The sequence below is a fragment of the Furipterus horrens genome, unplaced genomic scaffold, assembly GCF_987537825.1.
Source record: "Furipterus horrens unplaced genomic scaffold, mFurHor1.1.pri manual_scaffold_2, whole genome shotgun sequence".
Lineage (NCBI taxonomy): Eukaryota > Metazoa > Chordata > Mammalia > Chiroptera > Furipteridae > Furipterus > Furipterus horrens.
Window position 1 is genome coordinate 185227724 of NW_028327172.1, and position 13957 is coordinate 185241680.

The 13957-nt window shown below is 44.7% G+C and overlaps 1 protein-coding gene across 2 annotated transcripts in view; it reads right to left on the minus strand.

Moving 5' to 3' along the window:
* Positions 1-3656, minus strand: part of KIT (KIT proto-oncogene, receptor tyrosine kinase) — an 81564-nt gene extending 77908 nt beyond the window's left edge. For both annotated transcript variants that reach the window (XM_090266861.1, XM_090266860.1), the window contains exon 1: positions 3519-3656. In XM_090266861.1, coding sequence (XP_090122987.1) covers positions 3519-3585 — 67 coding nt within the window. In that variant the 5' untranslated portion in view covers positions 3586-3656. The remainder of the gene's footprint in view (positions 1-3518) is intronic.
* Between the last annotated feature and the right edge of the window lie 10301 nt (positions 3657-13957).

Consider the following 13957-nt stretch of genomic DNA (forward strand, 5'->3'; position numbering starts at 1 on the left):
TTACCCTACATTCCAACTTTTACCTGTAGTAACCTCCTTGTAGGACCTCTGTGCTCTGGTTTGTAGCCATGAAAAAAAAAAATCCAAGTTACAGAAATTGCACATAAAATTTTGCATATACAAGATTGCTTCAAATATCTTTCAATCCCTTTTTGTAAGTTACTAGACATAAATGCAACAAAATACAGCACTTCTCACATGCTAGCCTGCAGATTGTTAAAACTAAATTCATTCTGGAGAAAATCCACTGCCTCTGAGGGATCCCTACTCTGCAGTCCAGGTTCCAAAATTCCGCTCAGGACACTGCGGCTCATTCCCTGGTGTCCTTTAATCAGCTTGGGGAAGACTTGAGGAAATGAGTCAAAATCCTACGGGCACCTTCTAGTGACTGTCAACAACAGCAGCAAAATCCATCACCACAACATCTGTACATAAACATGCTCCAAGGGAAGCCCACAAAATACTTGGCACGTTGCTGAACAGAATTTATCTGAGAAGAAAAGCTGTGAGTGGTAACCTGCCTTGTGCTCCTTCAGGGGAAATGGCCCAGTGGTATCGCCCATCACTGAGGGTCTTCTCATTCACAGATATGTCACAAGTTTATAATGCTAAAACCACTTTTATTTTTTGGAGTGGGGGAATGGAAACAATTTTCAACTGACATCATCTTTTTTTTTTTTTTTTTTTTTTTTTTTTGACACCATCCTTTTAGCGACAGCTTATCTTCATTCTGAAGGAAGTAACCTCAGGCTTCACTGCTGATTATTTTGGGACATGACGTGACTAACCCTCAGCCAGTTCCTCCAGCTGTAACTGGTAGGAATGGTAATAATACTGCCTCCTGGGCTTGTTGAGAGGACTGGAAATGTCAGGTAAAGGCAAGGCCCCCAGCACAAGGCCCAGCACACAGTTTCCAGTTAAAGAGGAACACTGTACCATCCAGGTAATGTGAAATTTCAAGCACCATAGAAAATGTGTTGTCATGGCACAGCACATGTGATTTATAAAATTATAAAAATAAATGTGTCGATGACTGGGAAAGATCAGAATGGGGATAAGTAACTTATTTTGGAATCCTTTAGAAGACCATCATATTACGTATTTCCAGTAGATAATTATCCAGAATGTGCACAGCTGTTGGTGATGACTCGGGCCTCACACCTGCAGAACAAGGGGATGGTATGATTCACTACTTGCAGGTTCATCCTGCTGGGCACAAGAGTTGTAAATACTTGGGACTGGAGAGAGGATGAAGGGTCCAGTCTGGCAGAGTTGATTCCTCCTAGCCCTCAAAGTGAAACTGCAGATGAGCACATGTGGGTTAAGGAGAGAACAGCACAAACCACATCTCCCTGGCCCTAGCCAGATGGTCCCTACGGTCAGGAGAGGCAGAGGAATTTCAAGGAGGCAGAAAGGAATCAGGGAAAGAGATTAGCAAAGGTGTCCAGTCCACACTCAGAACACTGGTATAGGAGAATTTCAGACCGAAAGGCTCCTTCTGAATGTAGATGCCTCACTGTTCTCTTGAGGAAACTGGGCTCCCCAAAATTTAAAACTGCCCAAGGACACACAGCCAGTAAGCCGCTGAGAAAAGAAAAACCAGAGGGCAGCAGAAGGCTTTGTCACCATACTACACCCTCCCCACCCCACCCCCCACCCCCCGCCGAGGCCAGACCTGAAAATTCCCTTTGCCAAAAATCTATTGGATGAAGCAGGCTGATTATGAGGAAGAAGGAAACAATAAATTCATTTCATTTTTTTTAAAGGGAACTATTCTGTGAGATTTGTCTGGCTAGTGCTCTACTGGGGTCCAATTCACATACTATAACTGAAATTTAAAACGCCAAGAGAAAAATGTGCAAGGACCAAACGTGTCATTTGAAGCTCAGGCGGTCAAATCCGTTCAGGAATCTGAGCGCTCACACGCAGGATCCCTCCGACCTCACAAGGGTCCACCTGCAAGGCCTGTCTTCCTCCACAGGAAAGACCTCACAATGCCTTGCAAGACCGGGAAGCGAGAGGCTGCATCTTGAGGCTTAATGGGAAAAGTGAGCAGTAGTCCATGGAGACCCACAATAGTTCACAGCGATGCTTCCTGTGGAGCCCTCAAATTCCAGTTCAGACTCACTTTCTATCCTTACCTCATCCAAGTAGCTGCAAAGGTTTTATTAAATAAAAAAAAAAAAAAAAAAAAAAAAGACGTGGGAGAGAATAGGGCCTCAGGGTTTGGCCGGGTGACCTGCACTGGCTCACGAATCAGCGATACCACCCAAAAAAGAAGGGGCAGGAATCTGCCTGAGGGCTTCCAGGAGCCTGCAAATCTCCCCCTCCACCTTAACACCCAATTCCTCGCGCAGATATAACCGGATTTTAACAACGGCTTTAAGATCCAAGTAAGATTTGCAGAAAGTTCCACTCTATCTCCCACCCTCACCCCTCCACCTCAGGCAGCCCTTAAGTATAGATATCACGTGGGAGGAGGTGTTGCAAAAACGGACCTACGATCACAGGTCGCAGACACCGATTCAAGGGGCTTGCAGAACCCCGCCAGCCCAGCCGGGAGCGGGCGGCAGCAAGTACTGGCACTTCAGTGTCTCAGCGCACTGTCCCTACCTCCCCTGAGAGCAGGCGGCCAACGCAGCCCCCAGCCGCTCATAGGAGCGTGGCAGGGAAGAAACGGCACCGCAGTAGAAAGGGGCGAGCCTTTGCCTCGGGATTTACAAAAGCAGAAAGTCTGCAACCTAGCGGCTGCTTTCCACACGCCCTGCCCAAGTTGTCCCTGTATCTGCCACCTCCAGTTCGCGGGGACCGGCCTCAGAGCCGCACGCCGCGCGCTCCTCGTGCAATAAAAGGATAACCTGGAGACCCGAGGGACGCTGCAGCCTCTGACTTGTGTCCACGCGTGATGCCGCGAGCAGAAACGGCAGCGGGTCTATCCCCAGCTCAGGGGCACAAAGAGCGCTCGTGGTTGGAAAGCGGCAGCCGCAAAGGAAAAAAGAAAAAGAAAAGGAAAGAAAGGCTCTCCAACTTTGGCCTCGGCGCTGCTGAGAACCTGCGGGCTGGTCCTTCCCTGCGCTGGTCACAGAAGCGCAACTTTTAACAAAAGGAAGCAGCGGCCGCGCCTCGCATGGAGGAGATAACGCGCGGGGTGCGAGCCCCCGACCCGCCCGCCTCTGCCCCCCGCGCACCCTCGGCACAAAAACAACCCCAAACTAGCATGTAACCCGCACGCACCCTCGGCCTGTATCTCGCTCACGCCTAAGCCCCCTCGCTCCCTTCATTCCCGGGAGACCCCAGCTTAGCGCCCCCACCACCAGTGGCTGGGGGTTCCTCGCGCAGGTGAGCAAGGATTGGCGCAGGAGAGTTCCAGTGACGCCTCGAATCTCTCTGGATACTAAAACGCAAGGGCACTGGGGGCCCGCAGCCACCTTTCCCGATACACCGAAGCGAGTTGGAGCCCTCGGGGAGCACACACAACGGCGGGGGGCGCCGGACGGGTGCCCGTCGCGCTCTCCCACCTGTCTGGAGGCCGAACAGGAGGAGCAGGACGCAGAGAAAATCCCAGGCGCCGCGAGCGCCTCTCATTGCGATGGCAGCGGTGGGATCTCAGCTCCGTTCCACGTTCCAGCTCTCGCCCAAGTGCACGGAGCGCGGCAAAGCCGAGCCCCCAGAGTCGCGAGCGCCGAGGAGCAGCCCCTCCTCCCAGAGCCCGCCCCCTGCGCGCCGGCCACGCCCCTTCTCGTCGCCCCTCCTAGCCTGCCCGTCCTCCGTCCCTCCCTCCCTCATGGATCTCGCTACCTCTCGGCAGCGTCTGGCCCCTGTCCTTCGACCTGTTTAATCCCCCGGGCTGAGTCCGCGGCCGGGTAGGAGGGCACGCCGGCATTTGCCCACTGCTCCCGACCCCGGAGCCCCTTCTCTCCACCTCTCCTCCCCTGGGCTTTGGTCGGGCCGCCAGAGGCGGTTCCCGAACGAGGGTGGTGCTGCCCGCTCGCTTTGTGCAGCTGGGCACCGCGCTCGCTTTGGGACACGGGCCCGCCACCTGGCAGGTGCTCCCCAGACAATAAAGGTCAGCTGCCTGGCCCTCGAGCATGCTCTCGAGGGAGGAGGCTGTATGCTGCTGATAGTGGAGGTGGTGCGGAGGCAGGATTTGGGGTGGGGGGGGGTTAGGGGATTGGGCCCCGATATTCTCGATTCCTGTTAGTCAAAAGGGACCAAGAGTGTCACCTGGCACCGCGGTAAAAGGCTGGGCTGGAGCGTTGGTAATTCTTTATGCTCAGTTTCTACACCTGCTTCTTAACCTGTTGGAGCACAGTTGATTTCTATTGGTCTGAGTGGCCTCCGCCCAACAAGCTCCTGGGGAGTCTATTTTGGAAACGGGCTTTGTATGAGGGGGCGGCGGGGGTAAACTTTGTGAAGTTTGCTCTGGAAACCTCAGTTTTTAAATCCATTTGCGCCAAAGTCATTGTGCTAAACCTTCTGGGAGACTTCTCTCTCCCTCTCTCTCCCTCTCTCCTCTTCTTCTCCTTCCCCGTAGGATTTCTCTGCCTTTATTAGAGACAACAGTTATAGAGGTGGGGATCCCGGAATTCCTCTTAGCTTCCCTAGCCTGTATCATGAGCCAAACAACAGTAAAATTATTTTCTTAAGCCAGGTTCCACTGCCTAGGAAGTGTTTCACCCAAGGGGACAATAGTATCTGTATAGGGTTTTATAGTTACTTCTTAAGCTGAATATTATTTCATACTCATAATACTATAGCAGCTTTGTGAAGTAAGTAGAGCAGATACACTTATTATTTTAGTTCCAAAAGTGGCCCAAGATCACACAGCTAATAGAGGGGAGAGCCAGTCATTTTAAGACTGACCAGGTATGATGAGCGTTACCTATGCATTCTAATAAACAAGTAAAACACCCCTCCGGAGAGCTTAGAATGGAAAATAAATGGGAGGTGCCATTTGAAGAAGCAACAGAATAATTTAGACTTTTGTTGAAAGTAGCATCCAAAAGTTATAACCAACCAGCCTCCACTTTATTTAATATTGAAAACTCCCCTGTTTGATGTTGATAGAACCTAACTTGGTTTAAGAAAAATGATTTTTAAAGCTAATAGTTTAAATATTATCACTACTCAATTCACACACGATTGCTTCTCTTTAAATTCATTTATTCACTCAACGAGCATTTAAGTGACTACCATAAACAAGAGGCAATAGGCACTGAGCCCTACCAGTCTTTACAGTCAAGTGTAGGAACCTGCAGCCCACTATACTAGCAAATGGTTCAAGTCATACAGCTGTGGGAGAACTGAAATCCAAAGTTTTCTGTTTGTGTTCTGGGCCATTGGACCATATCTCTTCCCTAGGATGACAGAAGTAAAAGCTACCACTCAAAGCAATCATAAGTTTCTGGGATCTTGATTTATTTCTAAAATCCATTTTGTAGTGAGAAAAAAATCATGAGCTAAAATGCCAACAACCTTCCTGAGAGATAAAATTTACAATTTTCTTCTTCAATCAACTGATATTGGAGAGGATAACAAGTCTTCAGCAGAGTAGGTGAAAAGAGACCACATTGCAATTTAATTCCAGACAGGAAACTATCAGAAAAAATACCAGCATAGGGAATTATACAATGCTGGACTGTCTTTCATAGTCACCATTCAACGAAGGTGCTCACTAGGTAGGCACAAGACCAACAAAAAGTCATAAGACAAGTCTCCTCCTTGGGGGATTCACAGTCCAGGGTCGGGGGTGGGGTGGGGGAGGAAACAGATACCCAAATAAGAAACTACAACATCTACTCCCAGGGCTTGGGTGCAGCCAGTATACACCAAGTTGGCCATATTGGTCAGTAGACTGTTAAAATCCTTGTGTACTGATTAGAAAAATGCCACTCCCCAAATACCTGAGTGCCCCCTCACTCCAGACCCTTTCTTGAGATACCACAAATCTCAAATCCATAAAAGTTTAATGCTGGGCACAGCAGAGAGCCTCCAGTTCCTGTGCCTTTAGGGCTATTAGCTATTTTTAATAATACTCCCTGTCAGCTATGTACTAAAAGGAGGCATCTGGAAGGGACTATGAGTGAACTGCTATGAGAATGAAATATTTTAGATCATGTCCAACAGAAACATTTACAGTGATGGAGACGTTTTATATCTCAGATAGGGAGTGTGGGACCAGTTCTGTACTGTTTTATGATGGCCCTGGACCCTTTTATGAACTATATCTTATATACTTTATTTTCCTGATTGTATTCTTGATTGCAGCTTGTAGAAACCCAGCTCAAACTGACTTAAGTAAGCAAACAAACAAGAAGCCAAAAATGTATTGGCTCTTATAACTGGAAAGTCCAGGGATGATAGTGTTATAGACTTTCCTAGATTCAAGAACTCAAAGCCATCAGGACTTGAAGGTGGTGTGTGTATGTGTGTCTGTACATGCATTTTCCTCCATCTCTGTGCTTTACTTATTGCTTCCGGGTACTTGCGTACACTCAGAAAGCTCTAGGCTTACGGCTCTTTAGTACCAATGTAATCAAAGCTTTTCTGCCCTTGTGAACATATCCTATAAAAATACTGACTTGGCTTAGGTCACATGTCCATCTGGAACCAGTTACTGAAACCAGATAGAATATGATGATTGGCCAAGTCTGGGTCACATACCCATCTCTGGAGCTGGAACTGGGGTCTACTTCATCCATATCATGAGGCCATTCTTAATGTGGAGGGATGCGCCCCTTCCCAAAATTGAGGTACTCTCACCAGAAGAAGGAAGAATGACGCTACACAAATAGAACAAAGATGTTTGCTCTAGCCTCACACAGCCTGAATATTTAACTTGAAGAGTTTTTATATTTCTGATTGTAAAAGTAAAGATACTTATTGTAGAAAATTTAGGAAATACCAAAGATGATAAAAGAATGAAACAAAACAAACTCACCCAATATACAATTACTGAAGAGTTCGTTTTGTTATGTTTATTTCAAATCTTTTTTTCTGTGTATTCTGGTTTTTTTCCTTTATATAATTTAAGATTCTATAATATTTCCTGGTTTTCTATCCAGTTTTTTCATTAAGATAATATAAGCATTGTCCCAAACCATTAAAAATTCTCTGGAAACATAACATATAATGGCACTATAATGTCCAGTTGTCGTCGTCGGCAGCCGTCCGTCTTGAGAGACGATGGTGTAGCTTCTTAAGAGTCTATCTGCACCGCCGAGAATGGCTGTGCAGTCCGACTCGGGAGTGACACGGTATCTGTCTCCTCCTGTGTTGAATCGACATCTTCCGATGTCGCTGGAGTGTCCTCTCCAGTGAAGCTGAAGCTACAGAGCCTGGGCAGGGTGATATGGAGGGTCAGCTGTCCAGTTGTATGTACCATAATTCTGGATGTTTAATCATTTCTCTATTTTTTCCAGTTTTTTTCTACATCAGTTACTTGGTGGTGAACATCTTGGTGAATAAGCTATACCTGCCTTTGATTATTTATTTAGGACAGATTCCTAGAGGTGAAATTACTATACCAAAAGGTATAATCCTTTTCAAGTTTTCTACTTAATAGTCCTGTTTTCCAGAAACCATTTTAAAGTGTTTTGTCCATAAGTGGGAGATGTGAATAGACTCTATACTGGCAATAACTACCTCACAGTTTGTGAGGTTAAAAGAAGATGGTATATGCTCTTAGTTCGAGCTTTCATTCCGTATTTATTGAACATCTATATGCCAGATGTGCTACAATAGGTGCAGGGAATGCAAAGTTAGACAAAATACAGGTGCTGCCCTCCTGGGATTTGCAGAGAAAGAGGAGAGACACACAGGGGGGTTAAAAGGTTATTACATTGTTATATGTACTCTAAGGGAACTCTATGCACAGGGTAATGTTTGAACACAGAAGAGCACCTAAGTCATTGTGCAGTGACTTCATGAGGCTCCCCAAAGAGGTGGCAATTCAATTCCGAGGGATCAGGAAAAGGAAGGCAGAGCAGGGGGAGAATGTTCCAGCGCAGGAAGCACACAGGCAAAGGACGAGAGGCAGGAGAAGTCTGAGGCATGGGAAGAAGCACAGCTGTGCGGCACGGTTAGGGAAACGCAGCCTGCTGGGGACGAAGAGAGCTGAGACTACAGAGGTAAACAAGAACCATTCAGGCTGAGAAACGTGAACTGCGTCTCCAGAGCTACGAAGAGCCACTAGGGGACTTAGTGCTGGGGCCAGATCTGATAAGACAGTGGAGGAGCTCAGTGAAGGATGAGTTGAAAGGGGTCAAAACTTGAGGCAGGACAAAAATGATGAGCCTAATGTAGGGGTCCATGGGAGCACGGGAATGGAATTAAGTTTGTGGAATTGAGAATGGTAAGAAGGGATGAATGAGAGAGCTGTTAAGGAGGTCCTGATCACCAACAGCATTGGGGAAGGTGAGTGGGAAGAGGGTCTCTAGGATGGTGCTCCCGTTTGTGGTACAATGGCTGCCCCTTCAGCAAGACTTGCAACTAGATGCGTAGGGGAAGGGGAAGGATTTGGAGCTGAGCCCCTGGCGTTTGAGGTGCTTATGGACTCCTCCAAAGTTCGGCATACAGACCTAGAGCTCAGCAGAGAGCCAGGCATTAGGGACGTGGCTGTTGCCAAGGATTTGAATGATGTCACCGCAGAGAGAGTACACCATGAGGAAGGCAGAGGGCTGATTTAAGGGACAAACACACACACACACAAAAAGGTCAAGGTCAGAAAGGTGAAATCCAAGAGTGCTATGGCAAAAGGAGATTTTCAGGAAAGAGGAGTCTTCCCTTATATCCTATATCTTAGGGAGGCCAAATAAGATAAGAACAGAAATGCACTGATCAAGTTTGTAATCATAATAAAAACAGACAACGCCTACCCAGTTCTACATTCCTTATATACACTAACTCATTTAACTCACTATAACTCTACCTAGTAGTACTCTTAACCTCCCAATTTTACAGTTGAGGAAACTCTCATAATTACCAACAACCATTGCTGGGTCCTATGGCTGGGGCACTGTACGAAAATAAATAAATAAATACCAATTTGATAGGGCTTCTTATCTACTTTCATGCTACTTCCCAGAATTAGTAGTATTTCTAAACTTTAGAGTCACATTGGTGTTCCATAAATCCCCATAGCACAGGGTTGACATCTCTTAAGTAATATATCTTTCATTGCTTTATATTACTAATAGAATTATTTGTAACCCTGTCATAGCCTCTCCACTAAATATTCCATTCTTTGGAGGGCTTGCCACAAAGTCATGCACACAGTAGTTTCTGCATGTGTACACAATGGAATTACTGACAAATTGTGCATCTGGCTTCTTTTTCCTATGATTTTTATTTTACCAGGATGTTTTTTTTTGTTTTTTGTTTTTGGCTCTAAGAAATCCAGCTTTTGTTTTTTTTACAAATTATTATTCGTGTCATAAATTTGTATAATCCAAATCTGTCTTAACCTCACACTGAATGCCATGACCTTTTCACCTTTTTATATTTTCCTTAGAATCTGATAAAGAGGTCGCATTGCGGGAGTAAGAAAAGCTTACTTTAAAATTAAAAGTATTAAATGGTTGCGTAAACCCAAGGAGTAAAACGTATTTAACACAAAAAAGAGCACAAATAAATCAGGTCTCCTGATTGGTGGAGGGAGGCAGTAAAATTGTTTCATCAACGTGCAGTTCTTAAAATTTGCAACTAAACGGGCCCCTATTAAGGACCTGCCCCTAATTCTTGATCGATAGAAACTATATCCACTGAGCAAAGGATAACAACAACATGAGCATGGCCTTGTTACACCAGTGCTATATGTGAACGATTCCCATCAGCAGAAGTAGCTCTAGTCCTAGCTTATCCACAGGCCTCCAGTGGTTAAACAGATCATATAATGTGTCATCCAAACTGGGACACTTTGGGGAATGAAAGGGGACAATGGGCATAAGCCAATTAATCCAGGACGAATGCTTATCTTGAACGTGGAGATTATAGCAACCTCTCTGTGGCTACCTCAGATCAATTCGGAACCAGATCTCTTGGATACCTTAGGCCCTTTAGGAAAGAAGTGCCTTGAACATGCGGCTGCTGGGATTGAGTCCTGCCGACCTCAGTTTATAGGAGGGTGTTAAGCAAAGGGAGAGAGAGACAGAGGGAGAGAGCGAGTATGAGTGCATAAACGCTTGCACATTGACCATTAAAGTTAATTAATTTTAATTGACTTGCACATTAAAAATATAAATCCTGGCCATCATCATATCATCATCCATAATAATTATTATTGTGTATTATTTTTATTAGTGGCATAATAACCAGAACTACCCACCTTTCTACTATGAAGTACCCTTTAAAACTTATTAATGGGTCATAACCATGTTGGGATATCATAATGAGTTAATGTTTATTGAGTATGATGTTTCATGTGCTGATCTGTTTGCCTACATTATCCCATTTCTTCTCCAAACAACCATTTGAGGTCAGTCTATTATTAGCCCCATTTGCAGATAAGCAGCAGAAAACTCTGATAGGTCAAGTGGCTTAATTAAGGTCACTGGGGAGTTAGTGGTGGAGGTGGGCTTAGAACCCAGGCATCCAGGGGGCAAACTTCTACACTTGTGCTTCCCTCTGCACCACCGTGCATGTTTGTTCCATTTTCATAGTAGGTTTTCTACTTTATACCCAACTGTTCAGAAACAGAGGGTAAGGACTTTTTTCACCATCCCATTGTCCTCCACAGTGTCTTACACTTGTTAAAAGTTCAAAACGTTCTTGCTGCAAACGAACTAAAAAAAAAAAAAATGTGTAGCAAATGGAGCACTTTACACCCTGACAGGCCATTGGACGATATTCAGCAATACTATTATTGTAATGTGTGGTAATAGTATTGTGCTAATGTTAAAAATAGAGTCCTTCTAGTTCAGAGATATATACAGTGTTCAGGATGAAATGTGTGGTGCCTGAGAGTCCCTTCAAAATTATCCAGTGGTGGTTGGGAAGTGGGGAATGGGTGGGAATATAAATGAAGCCAGGTTGCTCAAGTGATAGATGATTGTTAAAGCCAGGGGGTGGTGAGACCTAGGATCCCATTATACTATTGTAGAAGTTAAACTCTCTCTACAATAAAGAGTTTTTAAAAACCGTTTATAGAATTTTACGAAATGGGAAAAACCATGGGACTGCCCGAGGGCAGTGGGCAGCATGATCTTCACCCCTGTGTACTCATCAGCAAGCTTGAACCTTGCCCTAGGCCCTCGAAGGCTCTGGGCCCGGGGCCCTCCCTTTTTTTTTGTTTTGTTTGTTTGTTTGTTTGTTTTTTTAATTTTATGCATTTGTTTTTAGAGAGGGGAAGGAAAGGAGAAAGAGGGAGAGAAACATTGATGTGTGTCAATCGGTTGCCTCTAGTGCATCCCAAACTGAGGTCCTGGCCCCCACAACCCAGGTATGTACCCTGACCAGAAATTGAACCTGCGACCTTTATGGTTCCCAGGCCAACGCTCATCCACTGAGCCACACCAGCCAGGGCCGTTGTCTTCCTTTCTTAAAACAAGAGGTTTGCCCTTGACTGTCTCTGAGGTTTCACCCAGTTCTAAACTGAGTTGGGGACAACAGTTGAAGGAAAAAAAAAAAAAAAAAAATCAACTCTCCCCTGGCCAGAGATGCCAAAACCTTTCCAACTTCTTTAACCTTCTCCAAGTATTATAGCTCTTCCTTTCACTCCTTTCACTCCCTGGGTATGTCATCTTGGGAAAGTTATTTAAACTCAGCACCTTAGTTTCCTCGTTGGAAAAATAGGGTGAGCATAGGGTCACGACCACCTCACAGGACTATGATGACAATTACATGAGTTAATGTATGTGAAGGGCTAAAAGCAGTGCTGCACATATAGTAAGCACCCAATAAATGATAGATAATTTTTTACTGCCTTAATTTTAGAGCTATTAAAACTAATTGCAGTTCAGTGAGGAGAGTGATTTAACCAAAGTTTATCAGTTTTAATCAACAATGGAGCAGGCATGTAAAGGCAAATTTTCTGACCATAAATCAGCACTGCTTCCACTGAGGACATTATTATAAAAAATAGCAATTACGAAAAATTATACTAGACAACAATCTAGAAGGATTAGTTACTATCCTAAGACTCCAGCAGTCCTCAAAAACTAAGTTAACATTTGTTGTTAACACAAAAACTTTGTCTGAGTTGCAGACTGTGTACGGCCTCTGGGTCTTGGAGCCAGCCAGCCTCTCTCCCAGACAGTGTGGAGCCCCGGGCAGTGCAATCGGAGATCGCTGGGTGGCTGAAAGGTAAATTACAGGAGGCAGCCAGCAAGAGCCAGCCCAGCACAGTGACAAGGATGGGGGCGTGGTTTTGTTCACAAGCTGAAAAGCTTCTTAACCAGCCACACTGGGCCCCTTAGAAAGAACTGGGCCTTGTGGGCAGGCTGACTTCAGGTGACCGGTTTATTTTTCAAATGTTCGCATAGTATGAGTCCTTCTTCCAGAAGCTCTACCATCTTCCTTTCTCCTCTTCTCTGCAGCATTAATTATAGACTCAAATTTTTTAAAAAAATAATCCTTTTAGAGATGTTATGTGCCAAAGAAATAAAAGTGATCTCTATGTGTTCACAGAATTTAAAGATAAGTTATTAATAAAGGAAAGTAAGTCACCGAATAATGTGTGAGGATGGCTCAAATCATGTTAAATAAATACTAGGTGGGATTATACAAAGGTGCCCATACTCTGACTATTTTTGACCAACAAAAACAGCAATCGTACATGGTTCTACCGAATATGTTACTCCATCTCTGAAAGGATACACACCCAACTGTTTACTGTTCACCTTAGTGCGGAAGGGGGGCAAAAGTAGAGGAGATCATTCTTCCTCTTTTTTCTTTCCGCACTGTTTGAACTTTTAAATCAACTATGTTCACGTATCACTTTTATAATTTTTAAAAAAGTGGCTATTTGGCAAGTTAGCTTCATCAAATATTTGCTGGAATGTACATTAAAATCAATAAATATATGTGTCGAATTAAGTATTTCTGTCCTGGATCCTTTTTTTTTCAGACTTCATTTATTTATTTTTAGAGAGAGAGTAAGTGGGGGAGACAGAGAAGGAGAGAAACATCAATTGGTTGCCTCTTGAACTCACCCAGACCTGCAACCCAGGCACATACCCTGACCGGGGATTGAACTGGCAACCTTTCGCTTTATAGGACAACACCCAACCAGCTAAGCCATGCCAGTCAGGGCGGTCCTGGGTACTTCTGCATTTGGTGTGTACCAGAGCTACACACTTCAGGTGTCTCAACCTTCTAGGTTCCCCCTTGATTAATTTTGTATCGTTCTCATCAGTGTGACATTATTTATTTATTTAGGAAGCAAGAGAGGGTAGTGAGCATAATTTTCATTTGTTTTGAAATGGAGGCCACATTGCTAACCCCTGAAGGCTGAAGTATGGGCTCCACTATGCATTTTAATTGGTGTGACTGCTGACACACCTTTTGTGTCTTAGCATTGATCACTCTGTGCAGTTCTGCCTGTACAATGGCATTTCAGTCAGCAATGGACTGCATATTCAGCTGTGGTCCCATAGATCATACCAGAGCCGATAAATCCCTGCCACCTATGACATCACAGTGCAACACTTGGCTCGTGTGTTTGTGGTGATGCTGGTGTAAACAAATCTGCGCCGCCAGTCCTGAAGGTACTCACATACGACTATGTACAGTACCTGATACTTGATAATAAAGGGCTATGTTACTGGTTTATGCATTTACTGTACCATACTTTTTATCATTACTTTACTCTTTCTACTTGATAAAGAACGTTTGTTGTAAAACAGTGCGCCATGTTTGGCCAGCAGCAGTCTCATGCATCTCACGTTTATCACTTCTCTTGATTACATCATTTTCTACATTTTCTCATGTTCGATTTAATCTCGTGTTGTTTTGTACAGTA